This window comes from Phyllobates terribilis, unplaced genomic scaffold (genome assembly GCF_046119375.1).
Source record: "Phyllobates terribilis strain yellow unplaced genomic scaffold, ASM4611937v1 Scaffold_1__5_contigs__length_1240528914, whole genome shotgun sequence".
Classification (NCBI taxonomy): Eukaryota; Metazoa; Chordata; class Amphibia; order Anura; family Dendrobatidae; genus Phyllobates; species Phyllobates terribilis.
The window spans coordinates 943,635,598-943,652,122 of NW_027362761.1; the positions used below are offsets into that span (position 1 = coordinate 943,635,598).

The following is a 16,525-nucleotide window of genomic DNA, read 5'->3' on the forward strand; positions in this document are numbered from 1 at the left end:
ATGCAAGTGCTTGCTCTCTTTTTCTTTAGCACCACCCTATACCTATTGCTGTCTATTTTATTCGTCAAGATGTACATTCCAGACTTTATTTTAACCATATATTCAGTGTTCTTCTTTTGGGTTCTCATATAGTGAGATTGTGCAGGTGTCATTCATGTAAGCAGCAGTTACTAAATGGTTAAGAGTGGATCATTTGTGTACATGTTTGAGTCATATTAACATAGTTTTTTTCCCCTTAATTTTACAGCTGCCAAAATGATGTATTATCTTGACCCTTCAAGTCAGAAAAGAGCAGTGGAGTTGGCCACCGCATTGGATGAATCGCTCACAAACAGAAGCCTCCAGGTAATGGCTCTTGTCCTTTGTCTGAGTAAGGTCTGGATAGGTGCAGGATTTGATTGTATGGTTTGTGGAGGACATGATTTTGTTTTGCCAATTTTGAAATTAGATGTGATGTTTAAAGGTTTATGTTCCATTTGATCTTTTTTATTTACACTGTGCTCATCTGAGAAAAAATATGCATGAAGATATTTCCCATTATATGAATAGTTTTTGTTAATATTGTGCATTAGCATTACTCTCCAGGTATGCTCTCTGCAGCACTACAGAGTGTGTTGTTCTTTTACATGTCAGTTTTCCTGTGAAAATATTCAATTTGTGTTTGCAATGGAATCACCAATCATCAGATTTCAGCAGCAGATTTGCATTTTGAACAGTCATGGGCCCCCACACAGTAAAGACACATTCAGTGGAATGAAAAAGCTGTGTGAACATACTATAATAGTTACCAGACTTTTCATTTGCTGGATTATCTTTGGCATAGACCCTCATTGTATGATCGATTGTGATTCCAACTAATCAGCAAAATGAAAAGGCCATGGTTCTCACATTAGCGCCATGACCCCTTCTTTATCAAGAAACAACAACTAAAATAAGAGTATATTAAAGGGGTCTTCTAGTCTAGATGCTTGATTTTTATGCTTTCATGCTATTTTTGCAATTTTTTTTTTATGTGGATATAAGGATTTTTGGGATAGGTTTTTTTTCTTTTACGATATATTTACACATGTTTGAGGTATGCTTACAATTTTTTATATCATGAAAAGAGTATAAATAAATAGTGTAAAAATTCAGTGAAGTGGGCAAGGAAAACAAAACGGTGGTGAACGGTGGCCACGATCCCCGCAGTTGTACTTGTCTGAGACAAAAATCCAAAGAGAGATTCTTAATTACTATAATTGTTGCTATCTCCGGTAGCAGAATATAAAGAAATAATTAAAAAAAAAAAACAAACTTGAAAATTGAAGTAACAAATGGCATCCTGCTGAAAATGGAGTATCGATTTTTGGCACAATTGGAGGCTTATCAAAATTTACAAATAAAAAAAAGTTTTCGACTAGATTCTGGTACAGAAGATAGGCACTTGGTTCTTGAGAGATCCTGGCCACCAATTTGAAAAATATGGTTTTAAGAATATCGTTTTTCATATGGATTACACAGAGACACATTTACTTACGATCAACCAGCTATTCCAGGATCCTTCCTCGTACTCCTAAAATACCTGCAGAGCTGCTCTCTTTTCTGTGATGAGATCTGTCATCTCGAACAGAGTCAGATGAACGCCGTTCCAAGTGACTTAAACAAGCCTCGTAGCGAGTGTATGCGTACACTGCCGCTTGCTGTCCAATAGTCATTCCCATCACATCCATTACTTTAAGAATTGGCATAAATCCCTCGTTAAAGATAATTATTTCCAAAAACGTAGCTACTTTCACAATCTTTTCACCCAAATGAAGATGTTTTGGCGCAAAAGTTCAAATAAGTGAGTTGAGCGATTCATTGTTGTTTTGCTTTTCTGCTCCAACACAAAATTCCAGCAAATCATCCGATGACAGCTCTTCATAGATTGGCTTTATTACCTCCAATACGTTCGCAGTAAGAGGTGGTTTATCGTGATGGAAGCCAAGCCATGATACTTAGTTCTCCAATAACTGAATCTGTTAACTTTCCAGCACTTTTGCCACCTTTTTATTTTTTTTCACATTTCGAAGTCTCTTGCCCAATCTTTTTTCTACCTAGCCGACACATTCTTGTTTCAGGACAGAAGCTTCATACGGATTCGCATTTAAAATTCCGAGAAACGTTTTGCTGTCTCCAATGATTTTCATAAAGAACTGTGTGTTTCTCCTGCGATCTCAAAAACATTAGTGATAGCGTTGATCTCCGTTTTACCCACACTGCTTTGTGATTTATGGCACATTTTTCTTCGTGTGTTTCATTCCATTCATTGTATTCCTCAATATTGTCGTCCTTTTTTCTTGTTCCACACACTACACGCTTGACACAACCTTTCATCCACAGCATCGACTACTTTTTTCAAATGTTTTCCAATTAGAGTAGACATACCAAATAAAGATGAGAATCCTTTTTTTTTTTATTCCATGCTCCGTCCAAAACAAACCATGTGACGGTTGATTTCTAATACCTTGTCAGTATTTGTGGAGGAATCGATGTAAACCTCATCACAGCGGCACTTCACGTTCATTTGAACTCCTACACCTCAATGTGGCGTCCGAGAGAATTTTTTATGCATATTACGAGTGACGCAATTGTCGAAAACACTCAACTCGATATTTTTCCAAGTTCTTAATTTTTTTGCCGACGTGCTCACAAACTGTGACTCCTGCTCCTTTGTGTGTTGGTTGCCTCAAAATATCCATTTTTTAGAATTATATGAATGCACCTTATTATACCATTTTTATCCATTTCCACAAATTTTTTAAACATCTAGGGTCCACTCACCTCGACGTTCAACACAGATCGCCTATAGTATTCAGGGTGCAGCTTTCAGCATTGAAGCTGCTGAGGTAAAGTGAAAGCTGAGCTCTGATTGGTTGCTATGGACATGTAGAAGAGTCTGACTGTGAGGCAGTTTTCATAACTGAGATTGGAGATCCTGCAGGACACACATGTTATGCTTTATATATAGACATATACCTATTAGATCTCTGATCAGTGTGAGGTGATTGCTAAGGGTCATAATATTAACCCCTTGGTGACCTTGCTTTTCCGTTTATGCATTTTCGTTTTTTGCTCCCCTTCTTCCCAGAGCCATAACTTTTTTATTTTTCAGTCAATGAGGCCATGTGAGGGATTGTTTTTTGCAGGATGAGTTGTACTTTTGAATGGCACCATTGATTTTACCATATTGTGTACTGGAAAAAAATTAAAGTGAGGTGAAATTGCAAAAAAAAAAATGCAATTCCACAATTATTATTATTTTTTTTTTTTACAATGTTCACTAGATGCTAAAAACTGACTTGCCATTATTATTCTCCAGGTCATTACGAGTTTGTAGATACCAAACATGTATAGATTCTTTTTTATTTAATTGGTGGAAAAAGAATCCAAAGTTTGAAGGGAAAAAAAGGCGCCATTTTCCGAGACCCGTAACGTCTCCATTTTTCACGATCTGGGGCCAGTTGAGGTCTTTTTTTGTTCGCCGGGCTGACATTTTTATTGATACCATTTTGGGGTAGATATGATGACCTTTTGATCGCCTGTTATTGCATTTTATTGCAATGTTGCAGTGACCAAAAAAAACGTAATACTGGTGGTTTTGATTTTTTTTTTCTTGTTAAGTCGTTTACCGATCAGGTTAAGTCTTGTTATATATTGATAGATCGGGCAATTCTGAACGTGGCGATACCAAAAGTATATTTGATTATTTTTATTTTGAATGGAGCAAAAAAGGGGTGATTTGAACATATATATATATATATATATATATATATATATATATATATATATATATATATACATATATATATATATACATATATATATATATATATATATATATATATATATATATATATATATATATATATATATATATTTATATATATATATTTAAACTTTTTTTTTTTTTTTCTTTACTTGCTTCAATAGTCTCCATGGGAGACTGGAAGCTGTGATCGTCTGATCGCCTGTGTTACGCACAGCGGGGCTTCATCTCTGTTATGTGTAGCTAAAATGCTCATAGCATCCTGGCAATGACAACCACGGGGGTCTCCTGCAGACCCCGGGTTGTCATACCAACCCATCTGCAACCTGCGGTCATGTGACACAGGGAATAACTAGGATTAAGAACCCAGTGTTCGAAACGAGTCAGTTGCATGATCCTGACATAGCGCTTTTTACCATGAATCAATTTAAACTTTTTTTTTTTTTTCAAGAAATGTTGTTTTTTTACCATATTTTGTATTTTCCGTATTGGAGCTGCTGGATCTAATTTTTTCTTCATATGACGCGCTTTCAGTGCGGCGGTGTTAAATGCTGCTGTCAGAGATTGACAGCGCCATTTAACATGTTAATAGCCACGGGTGGATCGCAATTCCACCCTCGGCAGTTAGGGGCCCATGACAGCTGATCAGATAAGCTGTCATGTGACCGGTAACATGCGGGCTCAGCGCCGGAGCCCGCATGGAGTGCAGGGATACCACCTTGAACGTACTTATGCTTCCAATGTGGTAAAGGGGTTAAGGACTGTTTTTTAAAATGACTCCCAAAAAGACCATCTATTGAAAATAAACAATTGAGATGGGAAAATTTGTTTTTCATTCAGTTGCATAATAATTCTGCACACTAATAGTTGCCCAATAATTATGCATACATGGATATTCTCATAAGAAAGTCAAAACTACACTTTTACTTTCATACTTGCATACTATATATTAATAAACTTGTAACCTGAACCTTTTGGATTGACTGACAGCACTATTAACAGAAAAATTTTAAACATTTTTAAGACTGTTGGAAGACCGAAATAAAAAAAAATGTAAGTGAAAAATCGAAGAAGAAGAAAAAAAATCTTCCGGTCATTTAGGGGCTTAACTGACAAACTATTCAGTTTATTGAAGCGGGTTTCCAATGGTAAAATGCCATTTATGAAATGTGTTAAACCTATGGTCAGCTCTAAGAGTTTAATCAGAGATGGACCATGTTCCACGGACGCCTCAATTTGTCCTATATATGGACTGGCTGCACTTCTCTCGGACCGAACTCGAGGTACAGTATATTACAAAAGTGAGTGCACCCCTCACATTTTTGTAAATATTTTATTATATCTTTTCATGGGACAACACTGAAGATATGACACTTTGATACAATGTAAAGTGTACAGCTTGTATAACAGTGTAAATTTGGTGTGCCTTGGCAAAACACTTCTAAATAACTCAACACCTAGCCATTAATGTCTAAACTGCTGTCAACAAAAGTGAGTACACCCCTAAGTGAAAATGGCCAAATTGTGCCCAGAGTGTCAATATTTTGTGTGGCCACCATTATTGCGTGGCTATTCCATATATCAGTCTGTAGAAGGACCATGTTACATGGACGTCTGAATTTGTTCTGTGCACGCTCTGGCATGTATGGGCTGGCTGCAGGTCTCTCGGCACTAACTCAACAGCCTCATAGGTATATGTTAGTGTGTAGAGTTGGGTTTGGCGAACTGTGACCAAGTCCATACTGCACAGACTGTAGAAGGACCATGTTACACAGACGGCTGAATTTAGCTTTACTAAGGTTGAAAATCACTTGAGTTCATGCGCAGTTTTCTTAGCCTTTTCATTTCCTGTATTTTTCAGACGTGTACTGAGGTGCTAGAGGCCTTGCATGATGGCAACTTTGGAGAAAACAAAGAAGCTTCCGAGTCGTACAGAGCAAGCTGCCACAAGCTGTTCCCTTACGCTTTAGCTTTCATGCCGCCTGGATATGAAGACGACATGAGTATCACAATTAATGGAGATAGTTCTGCTGAACCAGAGGAACTGGCTAATGAAATGTGAACAGCTGATATCAAACAGACATTGGACCATATCAACAATCTAATATTTTTGTCACGCACCTGCTGTATTGCTCTGTAACTTATGTGGAGATTGAAAGGAGTAAAAGAGTTGTTGCCTTTATATGTTCTATATCCTGCTGCAGAAAAAAACATACAATGTATGACAGGATATGGGTGAAGAGTCGCTAAAATTAACCTTTTGCTGCTAAAATTTGAAGAGGGAATAAAAAATGAAACAAATGCTGTTTTTAAAATAATTTATGGGCACCATAAGAAGATGTTACAGTGGTCAGAGCAGGTGTGTGGCAGAAATATTACCCCAACCCCCTCCCCTCTATTAAGAGATTACTGATCTCGGACAGCACGCTCCCAATAATGTCAGGGGGGCCTGCAGGACAAAGTGAGCTCTGCAGACGCCTCAGGCGTTGCACATGGTCAGGCTGCTGTTTTAGCACTGGATTTTTCCTTTTTTATTATTGGCACAAGTGATTCTCTGGGCTTTCCAGGTTATCTGAAATACTCCACACAAAACAGTTTGCTGATACACAGAAAGAAAGTGTGATCTGCGTATAGAATAAATGAGTATATTGAGAGCCGGAGGACTTTCAGCAAAGTACAATATGGTGACTCTCTGGATACTTAATTTGTGCTTAAATGAGATGTGGTTTTTGTTTTATTTTTATTTTTTTTTACTTTTTTTGTTTGTTTTTTTTTGGCAATTTTAGAATAACCTATTTGCAAGAGAAACTTGAGTTGTGATCTTTACTGTTTGAGATAAAAATCAAGGCCCAGACCAACAATTTGTAACTTTTTTTTTCTTTTGCCAAAACATGTCAGAACTGTATTGCAAGTACCAAAAGAAATGATGTGACACCGAGCTGTCCAGGACTCTGCTTCTTCTGTCACATGGTGTAATCAATAGCTGGCTTGGTGGAGAGTGAATTGCCATTGGGTCTGGTGGTCTTCGAGACAAACCTCAGCAGGCCTTGCTCATGTCATGCAGATTAAACACAGTAACTGCAGTTTCGATACCTCTGGATTTTTTTCCACATTGGCAGGTTTGTTATACTTGAAGCCCTTTATTTCTAATATGACTTTCTTGCTCAGTTATCGGCGAGGCTCTATGCTTTGTAATGGAGCAGCAGATACTGAATTCCCTTCTTCCAATAGCAGACCAGCTTCTTCTCTCTGCAGATACTTATGTCATTTCCTTTTTGTTGTCAAACATAAGGTACCAAATATAATGCAATAAAACCTTTTGAAAAACAATCCGAGTTGAACCAATGGGTAATGGAGGTCTGGACAATTAGAGTTCTAGCCGGGGCTATGGAGCGGTTCTACATACATCTAGCACAAGAATGGTCACCAGAATATTTCTATTACTCATTCTTCTAGATGCTATGGGGCTGTTCTAAATACATTTAGCACAAGAATGGTCACCAGAATATTTCTATTTTCCTATTCTTCTAGATGCTATGGAGCTGTTTTACATACATCTAGCTCAAGAATGGTCACCAGAAAATTTCTATTTTCTCATTCTTCTGGATGCATTTTTTACTGTCAGTCCTAAAAATCCTCATGTGTACTGTGAGCCCTGTAGCTCAAGAGTTGAGCGTGGCCCCATTGTCTGATACGAACTTGCGCATATTGTAAACTTTTATAGTTGTGCACATGACAGGACTCTGGTTTGCCCACTCCCCAAGTTTTAGGCACAGCTTGTCTATTTGTACCCTTCCTTCCAAAGATATCTTTGGATGCCAAGCAGCTCAGATTCATGCTGCTGTTGGCACAGTCATTACATTGAATGGTTTTGATGTAGCTGTTATGGGGCCATGTAGAACGAACTTCGAAGGAACACTATAGTCATGGGATAATCTCTTCCTCTGGCCAACACAATAGTGGATCTGGTAGATTGGGAGGTATAGGCCCCCATACACATTAGACTAATGTAGACTGAACCTACCGATATCGACTGGTTCGGAGACTGTCTAATGCGTATGAGGGCGCCAGCTGACTGGTCGGGAGATACGTAAATCGGGCATGTTTGATTTCGGACTGCCGATTTCATTGTTCTCTTTGAGATAAGCCTCCGGCTGACATGTTAAGTCGGCGACTTATGGGATCCCCAGCTCTGCAGATGTTTGCCAGTGACCAGAGATTTCTTTCAGTGCTACATGGACAGTTTGAGGAGCTCTAACTTTTTTACCTGATTAATGAGCTTAAGCCAAAATACTGATGTGAAACTGTTGCAAAGTTTTTTGCGAAACTATGTACTGCAAACATTTTTCCAACTTCTGGCTTTTTTATGGCAGTTCTGACAACTTTTGTAGAAGTGGACAAAGGTTGGCAGGAAGTGCCATGGCAGAGAGTGGCCCTCAACAAAGTGGTGTAAATTATAGCAGAAACTGTACTCTATAGAGTCTAAGACTTGAGCACAATTCTGTCTCTGTTGCAACAGAATTTTAAAAAGGCACCAAATTAATAAGACACACTTTTCTTAATGAATGTGGCACATGGTACTCAGCGACCTCCGCTTCAAGACTAAAAGACAAAACTTCAGTCTTAAGGAATACATACAGCCCTTTTGTGTTGTGAGTGCAACAAGACAGATTTGCTAATATATTCAATCACAAATCATTATGACATGAGATTATAGTCTGGCACAAGAAATGACCCTTTCAAATTTCCAACTCTTATCATCTACTTCTAAAAAGAAAAAGCTACCATCGGTGAACGGCGCCGTGTCATATTTCACTTCACATAAGTCAAATCCGTCAGAAAAAATCCTCACGAATTTACGCCTCTCTGCCTGTAATCAGCTTATGTGCCTTAGTCATTCGGACATGGGCAGGACATTTTCAGCCTCTGAATCTAAGCAAGAATGTTCCCTTTTACTGACAGCAAGCAGAGATATTAAATGTTATGATATCGAAATACAAAATAAATGTGCATATTTTTATTTCTTTAGACAATATTCATTTCTTATAGAAAATTTTCCCATACACCAATACCTTCTTGAAAATGTATATTTTATTAGCATACTGATTTTTATTACACAGGAAAGATTAGATGTATAGTTAAGTGTTTGAAGGCAACTTAAGGAGCAGTGACATGCTCTAACTAAAATGTGTGACCCCCTCCAGTGGGATCTTCTACAATTCAACCATGCACTAATTGTCTATGGGGACAAAAGTGACCCCGTGACTATCCCTTCAAAAGGTATAATGTTCTTTCAGTAGGTGCAATTTGCATCACAAGTTTACAGTGAATTACAGGCATTGACATGGAGCCCAAGTTTACTTAGTACTTGCTGCTAAGGAATGTATGATCCAGATTAAGGTAGGTGGTAATGAATTCTGGGAAATCTCTTTTTAAAACAATTTCCATAAATAATTCTGATGCAGTTTGTAGTCTCTCCTCCTGCCTAAGAAGAAAAGAAAACAGTATTTATATTGTGGGCACAGACCTATTGTTTGCACCATTGAACAAGGCAACAAGTGTTATGTTCCAGCAGGCAGACCAGATGATGGTAACTTTTAGGCTGTGTGCCCACGATGCGTTTTTTAAGCGTTTCCGCATCAGCAAAAACACTGCAGAAACGCTTAAAAAATGCATGGTAGAAGGCCTGCCATGTTCCCCAATGATAATCCGCATGCTGTGCACATGCTGCGGAAATTTCCACTGCGGGTTATTGTGGAAAAAAACGCAGCACTACCTATTATTTTGCGGAACCGCTGCGTTTTCGCCGCCATTGACTTTCATTGGAACGCTTGGATTCCGCATCACTGGATCTGTACATGCGGAATCCAAATGTTTCAATGTTCAGATAGTACCCGGGTGTGGAGGAGAGGAGACTCTTCTCCGGACCCGGGTACCATAGAACCTGTAAAAAAAAGAATAAAATAAAAAATAAATATTATACTTACCTTCTGATGTCCCGCGGTGCGCTGGTCTTCGCTTGCCGGCAGATCGCGGTGGACTGAAGGACCTGCGCTGACGTCATTTAGTCATGTAACGGCAGGTCCTTCAGTGTAGTGTACCGCGAGCTGCTGGCAAGCCAGGACGGAGCGAAGCAAGACTCCGGGGGCCATCTGTAGGTAAGTATAGATTTATTTTTTACCATTCTTTTATGGTCACAATGTATAAATCCATGCCGGCTGCATGGATTTATATAGTGTGACCAAGTTGTCAAGCACTTTCCAAGTGATGCTAAAAGCGCTTGGAAAGCGCTTGTCAACCCGCATGCGCAAATGCATGTGAAGAACACTTCACATCCGCATGTCCCTGGCAGGAAAAACACATGTACAATCCGCATGTACAATCCACATGTACAATCCGCATGTACAATCCACATGTACAATCCGCATGCGATTTTTCTGCCAGGGAGATGCAGAAACGCTCAGGAAAAATCCGGAGCATTTCTGCATCGTGGGCACATAGCCTTATTGTTTGCCAGGAAAGATATGGTTGTGGGCAATTTCACACAAGCATGTGTTTTAGAGCATGTTTTGTGTGCCATTTTTGGCCAATTATTTATGCCTTGCTTATATATCGCTGTCCCCAATGGGGCTCACAATCTAAGTTCCCTATCAGTATGTCTTTGGAGTGTGGGAGGAACACACATAGACCCAGTAGTAACACAATTGCAGGAAAAATGCTTCTCACATTCTTTATTTGTGGTGATATAATTATTTTTTTCTGAACCAATACACAGGAATATGAGCAAAAAAAAAAAAGATAACATACAAGGGCTTCACATTTTTCTTACAACATTTTGCTTTAAAAGAAAGCAAGTCCTTAACGGGGTATAGTCCAGATTGAAAATTATCCCCTGTCCATTGGATAGGGGTCTGAACTGGGGCTCTGTATGGCCCCGTGTGGTTGATCATGTGCTCTGCTGCTTCATTCATTCTAATGAGACCGCCAGAGATAGCTGAGCGCTAGTCATTGGCACTTCCATAAGAATGAATGGAGTGGCTGGGCAGTGGTTCTTCTACAGGGGTTGGCCACTACTTTACATGGCCCTTTCATGCCCACGAACTGCCACTAATCAGCACTTCACTAAATACTTTGCCAAATCCTGCTGTAACCCAAACTGCACTTTTGGTCACATGACCTCTCACTGACAATCTCCTGCTTCCTGTTATGTCACGTCAGATTCTCCCTCAGTTCCGGGCTCTGGAAAATGAAGGCTGGATGGGGCTTGCCGTGCTGGTGGATGGTGTTGCTTTCTCCGGAGCTCATTCAGTTTCTGTGAATGAAGCCAGATCTCCTTTGCATCTTTTTGTATACAGTAAGGTGTTTATACATGTACACGCACACAGCTGTATGCCTTGTGTAATGTACTGGTGCATCTCACTAAATTAGAATATAATCAAAAAGTAAATTTTTTTTTCAGTTCTTGAATACAAAAAGTGAAACCATATATTATATATAGTCATTACAAACAGAGTGATCTATTTCAAGTGTTTATTTCTGTTAATGTTGATGATTATGGCTTACAGCCAATGAAAACACAAAAGTCATTATCTCAGTAAATTAGAATATTTTATAACACCAGCTTGAAAAATGTTTTTAAAATCCGAAATGTTGGCCTACTGAAATGTATGTTCAGTAAATGCACTCAATACTTGGTCGGGGCTCCGTTTGCATCAATTACTGCATCAATGCGGCGTGGCATCGAGGCGATCAGCCTGTGGCACTGCTGAGGTGTTATGGAAGCCCAGGTTGCTTTGATAGCAGCCTTCAGCTCGTCTGCATTTTTGGGTCCGGTGTCTTTCATCTTCCTCTTGACAATACCCCATAGTTTCTCTATGGGGTTAAGGTCAGGCGAGTTTGCTGGCCTATCAAGCACAGTGATACTGTTGCTTTTAAACCAGGTATTGGTACTTTTGGCAGTGTGGACAGGTGCCAAGTCCTGCTGGAGAATGAAATTTCCATCTCCAAAAGCTTGTCGGCAGAGGGAAGCATGAAGTGCTCTAAAATGTCCTGGTAGACGGCTGCGCTGACTTTGGTCTTGATAAAACACAGTGGACCTACACCAGCAGATGACATGGCTCCCCAAACCATCACTGATTGTGGAAACTTCACACTAGACCTCAAGCAGCTTGGATTGTGTGCCTCTCCACTCTTCCTCCAGACTCTGGGACCTTAATTTCTAAATGGAAATTGGAACTCTGGGACCTTGTGGAATGTGTCAATGACTGCCTTCTGGACATCTGTCAAGTCAGCAGTCTTCCCCATGATTGTGTGAAGCCTACTGAAACAGACTTAAGGGACCTTTTTAAATGCAATGCTTAGGAAGCCTTTGCAGGTGTTTATTAATTATTGTAATTTACTGAGATAATGACTTTTTTGTGTTTTCATAATCATCAACATTAACAGAAATAAACACTCTTTAACTTTTTGTATTGAAGAACTGAAATAAATTTAACTTTTTGATGATATTCTAATTTAGTGAGATGCACCTGTATATAAACACTGCAGTATTTTCTTTATAATATGAATACATTCAGATCTCCCCCATCTAACCATCCATTTCAGTGAGGGGGGAGTAGGGGGTAATTTATAATGTCAGGGGTGGTGTAATGGTGCTTTGTTCATTACTTCTATTCTCTGCAGTGTCAAGTACAGGAGGTGGTGCTGATGCTGTGCCTAACAGGAGGAGTGGGAGGGGTTTAGGCAGAGTTGTAGGTCTGTGCTCACTGCTGGCTTGCAGCCCAGCACAAAGTATGATGGAAAATGTAGTAAGAAGGGAGCAGAGGATTCTGAATAGGAATTGATTGCTGTAACAACAGAGCTGTTGCCAGGGCACAAGAAGTGAAGCACAGAGGCATAAAACAACATGAAACTTGGCAGAAAGGGTATATAGAGTCATTTAGGGGCATTGTCCTTAAGGATTTTATGGCAAAACCACTAACTGAGTCAGGTTAGTGGACCTCTTAAATGGGGGGTTCCAGCAATCGGGATTTTATTCCCTATCCTGTGGAGATAAAGATTTATCTTCAAACTTGAGAATACCCCTTTAAGAATGCCAATAAAGCCATTTAGGGTGGGTAGAAGATGTGGACAGCTTTACTTGGCTATACCACATTTCCTGCTCCTTAACTGAATAGATGTATTTATTATGCGTTGCTTATATAGCTCTATCATATTCCACAGCGCTTTACAGACATTATCGGCACTGTCACCATTGGGGCTCACAATCTACTTTCCCTAACAGTATGTTTTTGGCGTGTGGGAGGAAACAGGAGAACCCGGAGGAAACCCACACAAACACGGGGAGAACATAGACTCCTTGCAGATGTTGTCCTTGGTGGGATTTGAACTTAGGACCCCAACCTTCAAAGCTGCAGTGCTAACCACTGAGCCACCGTGCTGCCCCATAAATCTATTAAGAAGACCTGTGTAGACTGCATACAAAGAACTATCACTTTAACAGGATATATGTTTTACTTTTGTAAAGCAATTTGTGTATGGGGTAACATTACTAAAGTTTTGTTTCCAGGCAAAAGTGTATAGAAATCTGTGCAACAGCAAGAAAATGTACTTCGTTATTTTTTTATTTTCTGCATTTTGACACCAACGTTTTTGCCCATTTCCCATGAGAAGTTATATTTACTTACAGATCGGAGAGCTGTGACTCCTCAAGCAGCTGACACTCCACTTGCTGTACCAGGGCACGCACCAGACCCCTTGTGACTGTTCTGCTGTCATCCTCTAATTTTACCTGGTGCCTTATCCACTGCCAGACCTGTAGACCAGGAGGAAAGAATACATGAGCTTAGATTGCAACTGGGGAAAATTAAAATAATCCCTTACCAAGATATCTTCTACTGGATATGACCTTTGGTATTGTACATATATGGTACTGTAATATATATTACCAAAGTACATATCCAGTTATATATACAGTACAGACCAAAAGTTTGGACACACCTTCTCATTTAAAAATGTTTCTGTATTTTCATGACTGAAAATTGTACATTCACACTGAAGGCATGAAAACTATGAATTAACACATGTGGAATTATATACTTAACAAAAATCTGTGAAACAACTGAAAATATGTCTTATATTCTAGGTTCTTCAAAATAGCCACCTTTTGCTTTGATGACTGCTTTGCACACTCTTGGCATTCTCTTGATGAGCTTCAAGAGGTAGTCAACCGGAAATGGTTTTCACTTCACAGGTGTGCCCTGTCAGGTTTAATAAGTGGGATTTCTTGCCTTATAAATGGGGTTGGGACCATCAGTTGTGTTGTGTAGAAGTCTGGTGGATACACAGCTGATAGTCCTACTGAATAGACTGTTAGCTGCTTTTTTCTTGCCATAATACAAATTCTAAGTAAAGAAAAACGAGTGGCCATCATTACTTTAAGAAATGAAGGTCAGTCAGATACACAGCTGATAGTCCTACTGAATAGACTGTTAGAATTTGTATTATGGCAAGAAAAAAGGAGCTAAATAAAGAAAAAGGAGTGGCCATCATTACTTTAAGAAATGAAGGTCAGTCAGTGTGAAAAATTGGGAAACCTTTGAAAGTGTCCCCAAGTGCAGTTGCAAAAACCATCAAGCGCTACAAAGAAACTGGTTCAGATGAGGACCGCCCCAGGAAAGGAAGACCAAGAGTCACCTCTGCTTCTGAGGATAAGTTTATCCGAGTCACCAGCCTCAGAAATCGCAGGTTAACAGCAGCTCAGATTAAAAAACAGGTCAATGCCACACAGAGTTCTAGCAGCAGACACATCTCTTCAACAACTGTTAAGAAGAGACTTTGTGCAGCAGGCCTTCATGTTAAAATAGCTGCTAGGAAACCACTGCTAAGGACAGGCAACAAGCAGAAGAGACTTGTTTGGGCTAAAGAACACAAGGAATGGACATTAGACCAGTGGAAATCTGTGCTTTGGTCTGATGAGTTCAAATTTGAGATCTTTGGTTCCAACCACCGTGTCTTTGTGCGACGCAGAAAAGGTGAATGGATGGACTCTACATGCCTGGTTCCCACCATGAAGCATGGAGGAGGAGGTGTGATGGTGTGGGGGTGCTTTGCTGGTGACACTGTTGGGGATTTATTCAAAATTGAAGGCATATTGAACCAGCATGGCTACCACAGCATCTTGCAGCGGCATGCTATTCCATCCGGTTTGCGTTTAGTTGGACCATCATTTATTTTTCAACAGGACAATGACCCCACACACATCTCCAGATCTCCATGCTGTGTAAGGGCTATTTGACCAAGAAGGAGAGTGATGGGGTGCTACGCCAGATGACCTGGCCTCCACAGTCACCAGACCTGAACCCAATCGAGATGGTTTGGGGTGAGCTGGACTGCAGAGTGAAGGCAAAAGGGCCAACATGTGCTAAGCATCTCTGGGAACTCCTTCAAGATTGTTGGAAGACCATTTCCGGTGACTACCTCTTGAAGCTCATCAAGAGAATGCCAAGAGTGTGCAAAGCAGTCATCAAAGCAAAATGTGGCTGCTTTGAAGAACCTAGAATATAAGACATATTTTCAGTTGTTTCACACTTTTTTGTTAGGTATATAATTCCACATGTGTTAATTCATAGTTTTGATGCCTTCAGTGTGAATGTACAATTTTCATAGTCAAGAAAATATAGAAAAATCTTTAAATGAGAAGGTGTGTCCAAACTTTTGGTCTGTACTGTATATACACTAGCTGTACTACCCGGCTTAATAACTGCTGTTAGCAAAATAGAATATGTTAACAAAAATTTATTCTCCACACAAATAACACAAAACAAATAGAAAGTTCATTGGCCCTTGAGGAAGCAGCTCTTGTTCTCTTGTCTGCAAGCCTCGCTTCCCTCTGCTTAGAAAGTTCATTGGCTCTTGAGGAAGCAGCTGCTGTTCTCATGTGTGTCAGCCTTGTTTCTTGGTCTTCACATTTTTCATTGGCCCGTAATGCAGCTTTTCTTTTTGTATCAGCTGACATTCGTGCCATGAAATTCCTTTTCTTATGAGGCATTATTGTGGTAAAAATAGTCTGTAACTGGCAGTTTCTATATCCTCTCACATAGAAGTAATGTGACTGACATCAGCCTTTCCACCAACACACCCTAACTGACATCTTATTACCTTACACAAGCTTTGTTATACTGAGAATGTCCTTTGTTGCCTATATTAGCCAATCACAACTCAGATTAACTGTAGCAAAATAGAAGCTGAGCTGTGATTGGTTGCTATTGGCAGCCTGATAAATCTTTGTGAGATGAGTTTTGTGTGTGCTGGGGGTGGTATATGTGTTCAAGCACGTGGTAGTGTGTGGCGCATTTTGTGTGTGTGTTCATATCCCCGTGTGTGGTCAGTATGAGTATCCCATGTCGGGGCCCCACCTTAGCAACTGTACGGTATATACTCTTTGGCGCCATCGCTCTCATTCTTTAATTCTCCCTCTTTCACATGTGGCAGCTGTCAATTTGCCTCCAACACTTTTCCTTTCACTTTTTCCCCATTATGGAGATAGGGGCAAAATTGTTTGGTGAATTGGAACGCGCGGGGTTAAAATTTTGCCTCACAACATAGCCTATGACGCTCTCGGGGTCCAGACGTGTGACTGTGCAAAATTTTGTGGCTGTAGCTGCGACTGTTCAGATGCCAATCTCGGACACACATACATACACACACACACACATTCAGCTTTATATGATTATATAT

At 39.8% G+C, this 16,525-nt stretch overlaps 2 protein-coding genes across 4 annotated transcripts in view; one reads left to right on the plus strand and one right to left on the minus strand.

The window, feature by feature from the left end:
- Positions 1-6,870, plus strand: part of NAA15 (N-alpha-acetyltransferase 15, NatA auxiliary subunit) — a 51,964-nt gene extending 45,094 nt beyond the window's left edge. The window contains exons 19-20 of the mRNA XM_073641806.1: positions 248-345; positions 5,649-6,870. Coding sequence (XP_073497907.1) covers positions 248-345; positions 5,649-5,849 — 299 coding nt within the window. The 3' untranslated portion in view covers positions 5,850-6,870. The remainder of the gene's footprint in view (positions 1-247; positions 346-5,648) is intronic.
- Positions 6,871-8,789: 1,919 nt separating this feature from the next.
- The window catches only part of LOC141155138 (malate synthase-like), a 35,499-nt gene continuing 27,763 nt past the window's right edge, over positions 8,790-16,525 (minus strand). For all 3 annotated transcript variants that reach the window (XM_073641834.1, XM_073641826.1, XM_073641819.1), the window contains 2 exons: positions 13,474-13,601; positions 8,790-9,272 (listed from right to left, as the gene is read on the minus strand). In XM_073641834.1, the coding sequence (XP_073497935.1) occupies positions 9,149-9,272; positions 13,474-13,601 (252 nt within the window). In that variant the 3' untranslated portion in view covers positions 8,790-9,148. The remainder of the gene's footprint in view (positions 9,273-13,473; positions 13,602-16,525) is intronic.